Genomic DNA, 12,568 nt, shown 5'->3' with positions numbered 1-12,568 from the left:
ATCACTCTAATATGAGGATTTGATGATCAAGAAACATTTATGATTATTATCAGTGTTAATAACAGTTGTGCTGGTTTATATTTGTGTGGAAACGTCAAACGTTTTCCTCAGGATTCTTTGATGAAGAGAAAGCATTCATTTGAAATGGAAAGCTTTTGTAAGATTGTACATGTCATCCCTAGTGAAAAATATATATGTTACCGGCAAAGTGTGTAATCCGGCATTTTATAGAATTAGGTAATGTATTTTTTGCAAAAAACATCAGGAATTCTGTACATTGCCTAGGCATTCTATACAATACCGGGATTTCACACTTTGCCGGTAACATATATACTAAAATGTATTTTAAATACACTTATTTTGTGCTAAGTATTCTAAAAATACATATTTATGTACTTAATATAAATACCCTCAGTTGTACTTTTGGTGTACTAAACTGGTATACTTAAAGTCTGCTGAATTGTACTAAACTAATTTTGTGCTTTAATTGTGCAGAAGTAGTGCTGAGGTCCATCTAAAGATGTATTTAAGTGTACTTGATTGTGTTAAAGTGTACACTTTAAATATCTAGACTAATATTATACAGAAATCATACTATCCTTACTTATGGTGATATTAAAACACATTTTAGGATTAATAATAAGACATGTGCATTGTGCACTAAAGAAATACTCCAAATAAAGTTTAACTATAATTTATAATCAGTAAGTCTTAAGTCATATGTCAATAAATATGTTAATGGATTTGAAGTATACATAGTATGAAATAAATGTATTTTAAATAGATTTTGATATGTTTTTTTACTTGGGATTAAAAAAAAGTGTCCTTGCTGAATAAAAGTATTAATTTCTTAAGAAAAGACAAACACTTTTTCACTGTGTGTGTGTGTGTGTGTGTGTGTGTCACAGGTCCATGTGCATGACGGCCAGATACGAGCGCTATGATGCAAACCATGTTCTCTTCTAGTAAGTACATCTCTGCATGTTATGACAAGTTATGGCAGATGTATCGCTTTTATTTCCTTTTTCTTATTTCCAAACTATATCATGAACTAGATTATAGTTATATACATAGATATGATTGTCAAATACATGTAAGTGAATGTGTTTTGTTGTTTAAACACCTTTATAATGATCATGTTAGTTAATCTATAACATGTAAATTCATCCATTTCTCCCGAAATACATAAATGTAAGTGGCCAGAGAAGTGGGAGAAGAATAGAGTAAACTTTATAGTTATCTTCACAATGTATATCTGATATAAATAAAACAAGATATGAAATTATAACTGAAGTGAGTGTTTAATAGGACTGCCCTCGACAGTTTTTCTAGTCGTCTAGTAGTCGTTTAATTAGGCGTTTAGGCGACTAATCGTGTGCTTATATTAATAAGCCATAAATCATATGAGCCTAATTGCCGATGTTAAACGCACAGCCTCATCAGAGCTCAAACGCTCCAGCAAACGTGGTGATTATGAATGTGTCTGAAGGAGACTGTCTAAACATTATCATTTATTGATGATGTTTTGTGTGTTTTCGGCTGCAGAGAGTGTGTGAACGATGCCGAGTCGTCCTCTCCGCCTGTATGCACGCTTCATATGGATCACATAATCTGAGAATAGTTATTTTCCACTTGAATTCATTTGTTTAAAAGTAGACATTAACAAGTGATGCATGTGTGTCACGCAGTACGAGCTCTCCACACAAACTGATTGCGTTACTTGCGAAAATGTTATGTTATGTTACTTTTGCGTCACTTTTTTTCCACCTGGGCTGGGTTTGTTTTTTATTTTTATAACAAAAAAGTTATATATTTGGGCAAATGTAAAGATCCTTTCACACCAAAAGTGAAATAATAACCCTCAGGCTGAAGGAAATGCAGATTCACACGTGTCCTGTAGAGGAGCAGATCAAACCTGTCAGCCGTTCTGGGTCACAGAAGAATAGATGCAGGAGAAGAACGTTTAACACTTACTTTACCAATGAAAATAAAATAAAAATCTATAGTAATTTTTGCTTATGGTTTAACTGAATCATCGAAGGTCAGAAGCAAGTACATTGGTCAATAAAGTGAGATTAAATGCATAAAAATGTATGTTTTCTTTAACATATTCAGTTATTGGAGGTTTGCGTATAGTATTCTGATCCTGCATTTCACTGATTTTATTCATTTTGAGGAATATTGAATCTTTTTGTGTGCAAGTGAGATTTGTCAATGCTCACATTTAGTCTAGAACTACAATAACCATCATGTTTACACACCACACACACACACACACACACACACACACACACACTCTTGTACATCTATCTTTATGAGGACATTCATTGACAAAATGCAATCTCTAGCCGCTTACCCTAACCTTACCCTTCACAACTAAGTGCCTAACCCGACCCCTGACCCTAAACCGACCCTTAACCTCATTATAACCTTATCCCTAAAACCAAGTCTTGACCCTCAAACAGGCCTTTAAAGGCTCTCAGTCCTTCATATGACTGGGATGTATTGCGATGATGTCACGATGCTGATGTCATATCCTGTTTGTGTTCCAGCGCTGACAGCATCTCCGTGTGCTGGTTCGTCCTGCTCTCGGGATCAGTGCTGGTGAAGGAGCACATGTATCTGGCCCGATGCTGGTATGTACTGCGCCGTGTGTGTGTGTGTGTGTGTGTGTGTGTGTGTGTGTAGAGAAGGACTACACGCCTGCGCACATATATATTCAAATGTGCATATCTATAGACTAAACACATAATACGCATGTGCACGCCGTCAGCGTTCTCACAGATTCACGTTTTTGAAGTTTGCGCGGAGATAATAAAGTTTTTTTCCCAGAAAAGGTTTGTGTTCTCGAGCACCGAGCACTGGTGTTGTGCGTAGGGATGGGACGGTATGAAAACTTCATATCACGATAATAGTGACCAAAATTATTGTGATTATCAATATTGTCACGGTTTTGTTAAAACGAGATGAAAGTGTTCAAAAATAAGTGAGGCTTTTAACATTTCAACAAGTTTTATATTTGAAAATCAACAAACAACAATTAAAACGAGCAGCTCTATGCACTTCTTTAAGCAAGATTCTATTCTGTGGCATTTCCTTCCTTCCATAATGACTAGGGATGTCCAGATCCGATCACGTGTTTTCAGACTCGATCGGAATCGGACGTTACCTCCCGATCAGGACTCGGATATATATGTATATATATATTCTCATTATTTTTTAACACATCTATAGTTATGCGGTAGCACAGAGTTACGCCGGTTTCACACTGCACGCGTTAGCAGAGCGTAAGCAGCGCAGGAGCAGTGCGTATGGTGAGCAGGAGCAGGACACGCGCGTTTTGCTTTCACACTGGCAGCGTTTGTCACGCGCGGCTGAACCGCGGGTTGTGTACAGACAGAGTCTATAATGGATAAGTTGGCATTGCTTTATTTCGTTTTCAAATACATTTAAGAGAAAAGACTTGTCAAGAAGCTTATTTTATTAATAATTTCATTTATATAACTTTTGGTTCATCTTTGTTTTTATTGTTCTGGCAACAAGTTTGTTTTTGGACATTTGTTTTCTTTTTAAATTGATGTTGGTCATTTGATCGACTGTTTAAAACACAATAGATATCATCAATGCACTTTTTGGATAAAACTGCAGTGTATTTTGGCCATGATCAAAGCATATCACTTTAATTCAACGTAAGTGGCGCAGCAAAAGTAGACTCTGCGCCGAAACGATCGCGGCACTGCTGCTCTGCTCCTGCTACGCGCTGCCGCGGCGCCTCTGCGTGCGGTGTGTGTGAATGCTCTAATCTCTTAACATGGGCGGCGAAAAAAATCCGCGCTGCACGCTCTGCTAACAGTGCAGTGTGAAACCGGCGTAAGAGTTAGGAGTGCAGTTCCTAAAAGCACATTACTGGCTTTGCAAACACTGTAGCACTTTTATTTTTTATTTGTTTACATGCCTGCCGGGTATTTTAAGTTGAGGTGCTATTTGTTTATATATTAGACTTTTTTTATATTTACTGTTGCACTAAAGTCCAAAAGTGAAGAATTTATGTTATTTATTACTTGATTGTTCAAGCTACCTCACAGAAGTGCTCTGTTTGTTAACAGAGTTGTTGAATGTTAAAATAAGGTGAATTAAATAAAAAATAAGGAACATCCTGGATCTGTTTTTTCGCTCTTCTTTATTCTTTTTTTATGTATTATAGAAGTATCGGATCGGGACTCGGTATCGGCAGATACTCAAAATCAAATGACTCGGACTCGGACTCGAGGGCAAAAAAACCTGATCGGGACATCCCTAATTAATGACCATCGTCAATAGCAACGCATTATAACACAGCGCACATCCATCCATCGCAGCGGACGTGCTCTCTCGTTTCATTCAAATACAACTTGCCGTCTCGCGTCTCCGTTTTTGATAGTATTGAAAATGAAATCAGAGTTGATTTATTGTTTACAGAGCTTGATAATATTGTTGTGATCATCTTGTCTGGACGATTGTTTTGTACGCTGTACAAGATGAATTTATAAACAATTTATAAACAATTCATGTCCCCGTAATTATGTGGTTAAAAAAAAAATTCGGTGTAATAAGTGTACAACATACATTATTATCCGTTAAATGTCACTCTTAATAGTCTTGTTTGAACTTGTTCGTTCGTCTTAGGCTCAAAGCCACTGCGAACTTTTCTTCACGGAAGCTTCACGTTTATTTCAAGTGAGTGAGATAAAACATTTCAACTCAAAACAACATTTTGTGCCCAATTATTTCACAGACGTAGTTTTGGTATTGAGGTTAAAGTTAACTTGACCGTGAGTTATTAAAATCGCGATAATCAAACACGGTTTTAATGATAACTAAATTTTAAACGATAATACTAACCGTCAGTACATTTTATTGTGGTTTATAGTGAAACCGGTAATCGTCCCATCCCTAGTTGTGCGGGTGAGCAGCCGGATTAGGGGTTTAGTGTTAGTGTGTTAGCGGCTCCTAAGGTAATAACTAATCATCTTCGCAACGGAAGTGAATCAATTAAAAACTAACTTTATCTGGACAATAACTGTATTCTAGAGCTGCTGTAAAGCCAGAACAATCTCTGTTACTGTAATCTCATATTATCACTGTAAAGCTGCTGTGAAACATCTATATTGTTAAAGCGCTGTATAAATGAAGGAGACTCGACTTGTGGACAAATGAAATCATGCATGTGATGTCATACAAGTGATGTGTGTGTGTGTGTGTGTGTGAGTTTAAAACAACAGGAGTCTCACTTCCTCAACATGCCTCTCATTTCTCTTTTCTCATTCCAGCATGAGACTTCCTAATTGTTCACAACAACAAAAGAAATCATGTTATCTAGTGCTATATTTAGTAGAAACGGCCGACTAATCATCTACAGCTGGAAGCTCGTTCAGCCTATAAAGTTACGTTTCTCTAGTCAGCGTTAGCATGTTACTTTCTATGAGCATGCTAACACTCACAGCAACAAATCTACACTTTTATAACAACTTTACTGCGCTTGGGTTTGGCTGGAATAGGAGCTATTTATTGAACACGAGCTGTAATGCTTATAAACCACCTGTAAATGCTCGTGTGAGCTAAACAAGTCACTCCGACATGACAACACCGGAGCATTTATGCATATTTATGATTTAAAGGGGTCATGAAATGCAGTTTCAGACCAAAAAGGTCCAATATTTGTGAAAATGATAGTTTTTCATCCTTATTTTCACTCTCTGAAGAAAACACTCAATTTGAGGGGTGTTACCTTTGCAAAAGTGGAAATAAAAGGCCAGTGCTGTGATTGGCTGACGTCATTTACAGCATGTCATGTGTTTTGATACTCGAGATGGCAAGTGTTGTGGTAACTCTGTGTGTGAGTCAGATCCCAGCAGAAGGAATCGAAACAACTGGGTATGTACTGATTTGATTAGCATCTCTCACACAGCGATACGCTTGGTGTCTGAAGGGCAGACACCCCAGGTGAATAGGAAAAAAAACAAAACTAATAGATATCAGCATGAAACTTCCCCAGTTGATTACTGACATTAAGACAAATATCTTTTGTATTACAAGTTTTTAGAATATTTATGTTTATGTAAATATGCAAATTAGGTACCGTAGTATCTCATTAAATATGCGCTATTTTGCATATATTTCCAGAAGGGAAATCTGAACATTGGATGAAGCCAGATTCAAAATTCTTGTTTCATTTTGTTGACATATTAGAGTCAAGGGTTTTTACTGAGGGGATTTTGGATATCTCTTTTTATCATTAATCAGAAACAACTGTCAACAGCCATAAAAAATAAATAAATTTTGCCCCGTTTTTAGGTATAAAATGTTGTATAAATCAGAATCTGAATAATATATGAACAAACCCCTTCTGTAAAAACCTTAAGAATATAGATAGGAATACAACTGGAAAGTTTGGTGTGTGTAAGTGCTGCTGAAGTGGAGATTTCTGGCTCAAAACATTTTGAGAAAACGGCCTTTAAAATTGACATCAGCCAATGAGATTTCGCTTTTAGAGTTAAATGCCCCATTGTACTTTCACGATTGGTTGCTGATAAAAAGAAAATAACCATATTTGGATCCGACAGCATTGTACAGGAGAGAGAGAGCTTTCCAGCGGTGTGTGTGATGACAGGGAGCAGCATGTTGATTTACAACGCCAACTTTTGTTGAATTTAGGAGAAATCTACAAACGCAAATAGACAAAGTGTAGGAAAATAAAGACCTAAATGTGTATTTCTGACTTTTTTTCACCACATGTCTGAAAGAAGACATGTTATTGAAGACAAATAGCCCAAAATCTCAAAATTGACCAGTGAAAAAACAACAATGTTTTTGCCTGCTGTGTCTCGCCTTAATAGCATTAAATGCTGGTTTGATGTGCGTTACAAACACACTGTAACGCCACGGCTGCATTGGAAAATAAAAATAAGTGCACTTGGTATCTTTCAATAAAAGATATTTAGAAAAACTGTCAGCATTTTGAGAATAATTCACTAAACAGTCTATAGTGAAGAACAAACGATGCACGTTAAATAAGGGCATCACCGTTCTAAGATTTCAAATCCAGGCTTTCATATTTTAAACTGCGGAGTTAAAAATGTTTTAACATTTATGGATGTTTATATGGTTCATAAGTGTAAATATCAAGGACATTTTGATTCTCCATTTCATGACTCCTTCAATTTAATTTGTAAGGAACGTTTTCTTAATTCAGTTTGAATGAATCTCATATTTTGCCAGTATTTGGTGTGTGTGTGTGTGTGTGTGTGTGTGTGTGTGTGTGTGTGTGTGCTATATTGGCAAAAAATTATATATCCATATTTTCTGGGATTTTATTGAGAACGATAATTGGATGATATATTATGGGAATTTTTACCTTTTAAGGTTTTTTCTAACCTAATTATATGTTTGCATCATATTTTGTGTCAAATTCTTACATTTTATGAATAAATTAAATTCTAATAATAAGACACAATAGGTCTGTAACCAATCAAGTGAAATCATTCAGGATCAACATAATTGATCTTTGCAGATCTGAAGTGCAGCTCAGAGGAACAAGAGTGTATTTAACCCATACTTACACATGCAGAAATAATGTTCTGATGTTTTAAACATGAAATGTTGAATATTGATATTTGAAATGATTTAAATCGTGAAAAGATACTGTGTGAAATTAAACCGCCAGTAGGTGGCAGCAAGTCACCATTAATGAGTGAGTCGTTGAGATTCAACCGATTCATTCAAACGGCTGATTCATTCAGGAACTATTTTGGTTGGCGAAAACAGGCAATATTGTGTCTAAAATGTAAGTCACTTAATATTAACTTCTTGTTTATTGAACTTCAATAACTCAATATCACATTTGTTTTAATGCTGATATCTGGAGAAAAACTGCACTCTTCATGTGATATTGATTTACTATGTTAAATTATCTAAATATAAAGACATAGAGGTGCATTTTTGCCGCTTATCATGAATTGTGGGGACATTTTAGCATTTTAATAGAGTAAATCACACAGTGGAAGCGCTCTAAATGCACAAGCGCACTAGTCTAATCTACTGGACTACACGTAGTGTATGTGTGCACTCTCTGGGTGTGTGTGAGGGACATACTCGATAATGTCAGATCGCACATCGTTAAAAAAACAATGTTATCGCAGACGATATATATCGTGTGTGTTTTAGTAGCACTTGAACTACAACACGGATTAAAGACACCTAAGGAACCAAAAACAATGTATCATTTACGGCTGCACGATATTGGAGAAAAATGCGATATGCGATAACTCATTAAACAGTGCGATATTGGATACGATAATGCTTAAAATGTGACATAAACTTAAATTATCTTTAAAATATATTTAAAATTTCACATTCCTACAGCTTCTGACAGTGAACATCAGTGTTTTACTGTAGCATAAGAAGTTAATATTTAATAAAAGAAGTGTTATTTTAACATCAGTGTAAACCTCAGGGTTCAGGGGTTCAGGTTATCCTACATTAGGGTTATTTAACAACAGAAACTGAATAATCAAATGTAAAAATAAAACACTGCTTAGTTTTCACTGTATGAATTAAATATACACTGATTCTTAAAAGCTACAAAAGTTATTCAGCCGAGAGCAGCGCGTGATTTTCTCTAGAGATGCACCGATTACAATTTTCTAGGCCGATTCCGATTTCCGATTTTTCATTGAGTTTGACCAGCCGATACCGATTTTAGCCGATTCCGATTTCATTTTTTTCTTACCACTTTACAGCACACACAAATATTTATTTTCGATCTTTTCTTTAACCCTTTCGTGTAAGTTTAAAATATTCTAACTGACCCCCCCACCCCCAGTTTTTTCAAGGCGAACGTTCCCTTTAATGTTTCCATGGCGACGCGTCACGCGATTCACCGCAGCCACAATAATACTGTATGACAGATGTGTCGCTTTTATTTCGCTTTTCCTTTTTTATTAAAAATATTCACAAACTTGCTTACCATGTCATCAATTAGCCTATCTGATATTCCGATTCTCAAATACGTGTGAGTGTGTTTGGTCGTTTAAAACCCTTTATAAATAATCTTGATCTATAAACATGAGATGGGCGCTGCAATGTTGTCCTGTCAGTCGGAGTGTGAACACGGTCTCGGAGTGTGAACAACTACGAGTGTGAACACCCTGAAAGAGTTCTTCTCTGTATTAAATACTAGGTAAAAGCTAGAGATGGAGACGACTGGATTCAGTGTGACCTGAGCCGATACGAGACCGTGAACACACTCGCATCACGAACTGAGCCGATACGAGACGCTGAACACACTCGCATCACGAGATGAGCCGACAGGAGACGCTGCACACACTCGCTTCATGAACTGAGCCGATACGAGACGCTGAACACACTCGCGTCACGAACTGAGCCAATACGAGACGCTGAACACACTCGTGTCACGAACTGAGCTGATAGGAGACGCTGAACACACTCGCGTCACGAACTGAGCCGATACGAGACGCTGAACACACTCGCGTCATGAACTGAACTGATACGAGACGCTGAACACACTCGCGTCACGAACTGAGCCGATAGGAGACCGTGAACACACTCGCATCACGAACTGAGCCGATAGGAGACGCTGAACACACTCGCATCATGAACTGAGCCGATACGAGACGCTGAACACACTCGCGTCACGAACTGAGCCAATACGAGACGCTGAACACACTCGTGTCACGAACTGAGCCGATAGGAGACGCTGAACACACTCGCGTCACGAACTGAGCCGATACGAGACGCTGAACACACTCGCGTCATGAACTGAACTGATACGAGACGCTGAACACACTCGCGTCACGAACTGAGCCGATAGGAGACGCTGAAAACACTCGCGTCACGAACTGAACTGATACGAGACGCTGAACACACTCGCGTCATGAGCTGAGCCGATACGAGACGCTGAACACACTCGCGTCACGAACTGAGCCGATACGAGACCGTGAACACACTCGCGTCACGAACTGAGCCGATACGAGATGCTGAACACACTCGCGTCAGGAACTGAGCCGATACGAGACGCTGAACACACTCGCGTCACGAACTGAGCCGATACGAGACGCTGAACACACTCGTGTCACGAACTGAGCCGATACGAGACGCTGAACACACTCGCGTCACGAACTGAGCCGATACGAGACGCTGAACACACTCGCGTCACGAACTGAGCCGATACGAGACGCTGAACACACTCGCGTCACGAACTGAGCCGATACGAGACCGTGAACACACTCGCGTCACGAACTGAGCCGATACGAGACGCTGAACACACTCGCGTCATGAACTGAACCGATACGAGACGCTGAACACACTCGCGTCACGAACTGAGCCGATACGAGACGCTGAACACACTCGCGTCACGAACTGAGCCGATACGAGACGCTGAACACACTCGCGTCACGAACTGAGCTGATACGAGACGCTGAACACACTCGTGTCACGAACTGAGCCGATACGAGACCGTGAACACACTCGTGTCACGAACTGAGCCGATACGAGACCGTGAACACACTCGCGTCACGAACTGAGCCGATACGAGACCGTGAACACACTCGCACCACGAACTGAGCCGATACGAGACGCTGAACACACTCGCGTCACGAACTGAGCCGATACGAGACGCTGAACACACTCGCGTCACGAACTGAGCCGATACGAGACCGTGAACACACTCGCGTCACGAACTGAGCCGATACGAGACGCTGAACACACTCGCGTCACGAAATGAGCCGATACGAGACGCTGAACACACTCGCGTCACGAACTGAGCCGATACGAGACGCTGAACACACTCGCATCACGAACTGAGCCGATACGAGACGCTGAACACACTCGCTTCACGAACGAACTGAGCCGATACGAGACGCTGAACACACTCGCTTCACGAACTGAGCCGAAACGAGACGCTGAACACACTCGCGTCACGAACTGAGCCGATACGAGACGCTGAACACACTCGCTTCACGAACTGAGCCGATACGAGACGCTGAACACACTCGCGTCACGAACTGAGCCGATACGAGACGCTGAACACACTCGCGTCACGAACTGAGCCGATACGAGACGCTGAACACACTCGCGTCACGAACTGAGCCGATACGAGACGCTGAACACACTCGCGTCAAGAACTGAGCCGATACGAGACGCTGAACACACTCGCGTCATGAACTGAGCCGATACGAGACCGTGAACACACTTGCGTCACGAACTGAGCCGATACGAGACGCTGAACACACTCGCTTCACGAACTGAGCCGATACGAGACGCTGAACACACTCGCGTCACGAACTGAGCCGATACGAGACGGTGAACACACTCGCGTCACGAACTGAGCTGATACGAGACGCTGAACACACTCGCGTCATGAACTGAGCCGATACGAGACCGTGAACACACTCGCGTCACGAACTGAGCCGATACGAGACGCTGAACACACTCGTGTCACGAACTGAGCTGATACGAGACGCTGAACACACTCGCGTCATGAACTGAGCCGATACGAGACGCTGAACACACTCGCGTCATGAACTGAGCCGATACGAGACCGTGAACACACTCGCGTCACGAACTGAGCTGATACGAGACGCTGAACACACTCGCGTCACGAACTGAGCCGATACGAAACCGTGAACACACTCGCGTCACGAACTGAGCCGATACGAGACCGTGAACACACTCGCGTCACGAACTGAGCCGATACGAGACGCTGAACACACTCGCGTCACGAACTGAGCCGATACGAGACGCTGAACACACTCGCGTCATGAACTGAGCCGATACGAGACGCTGAACACACTCTCGTCATGAACTGAGCCGATACGAGACCGTGAACACACTCGCGTCACGAACTGAGCTGATACGAGACGCTGAACACACTCGCGTCATGAACTGAGCCGATACGAGACGCTGAACACACTTGCGTCACGAACTGAGCCGATACGAGACGCTGAACACACTCGCGTCACGAACTGAGCCGATACGAGACGCTGAACACACTCGCGTCACGAACTGAGCCGATACGAGACCGTGAACACACTCGCGTCACAAACTGAGCCGATACGAGACGCTGAACACACTCGCGTCACGAACTGAGCCGATACGAGACGCTGAACACACTCGCGTCACGAACTGAGCCGATACGAGACGCTGAACACACTCGCGTCACGAACTGAGCCGATACGAGACGCTGAACACACTCGCGTCACGAACTGAGCCGATACGAGACGCTGAACACACTCGCGTCACGAACTGAGCTGATACGAGACGCTGAACACACTCGCGTCACGAACTGAGCCGATACGAGACGCTGAACACACTCGCGTCACGAACTGAGCCGATACGAGACGCTGAACACACTCGCGTCACGAACTGAGCCGATACGAGACGCTGAACACACTCGCGTCACGAACTGAGCCGATACGAGACGCTGAACACACTCGCGTCATGAACTGAGCCGATACGAGACGCTGAACACACTTGCGTCAAGAACTGAGCCGATACGAGACCGTGAACACAC

The 12,568-nt window shown here is 41.3% G+C and overlaps 1 protein-coding gene across 14 annotated transcripts in view; it reads left to right on the top strand.

The window, feature by feature from the left end:
• rapgef6 (Rap guanine nucleotide exchange factor (GEF) 6) overlaps positions 1-12,568 on the top strand; it is a 162,844-nt gene that overhangs the window by 38,417 nt on the left and 111,859 nt on the right. For 12 of the 14 annotated variants that reach the window (XM_084137834.1, XM_084137846.1, XM_084137842.1 and 9 more), the window contains exons 3-4: positions 909-965; positions 2,553-2,636. In XM_084137834.1, coding sequence (XP_083993960.1) covers positions 909-965; positions 2,553-2,636 — 141 coding nt within the window. Of the gene's footprint in view, positions 1-908; positions 966-2,552; positions 2,637-5,839; positions 5,914-12,568 lie in introns of those variants that run through there. The other 2 variants (XM_084137835.1, XM_084137847.1) reach the window with 1 other exon arrangement.

The sequence above is a fragment of the Abramis brama genome (genome assembly GCF_963993115.1).
Source record: "Abramis brama genome assembly, chromosome: 15".
NCBI classification, from domain to species: Eukaryota; Metazoa; Chordata; class Actinopteri; order Cypriniformes; family Leuciscidae; genus Abramis; species Abramis brama.
Note: the sequence above shows the minus strand (reverse complement) of the source record. Positions and strands in the feature narration are given on the sequence as shown.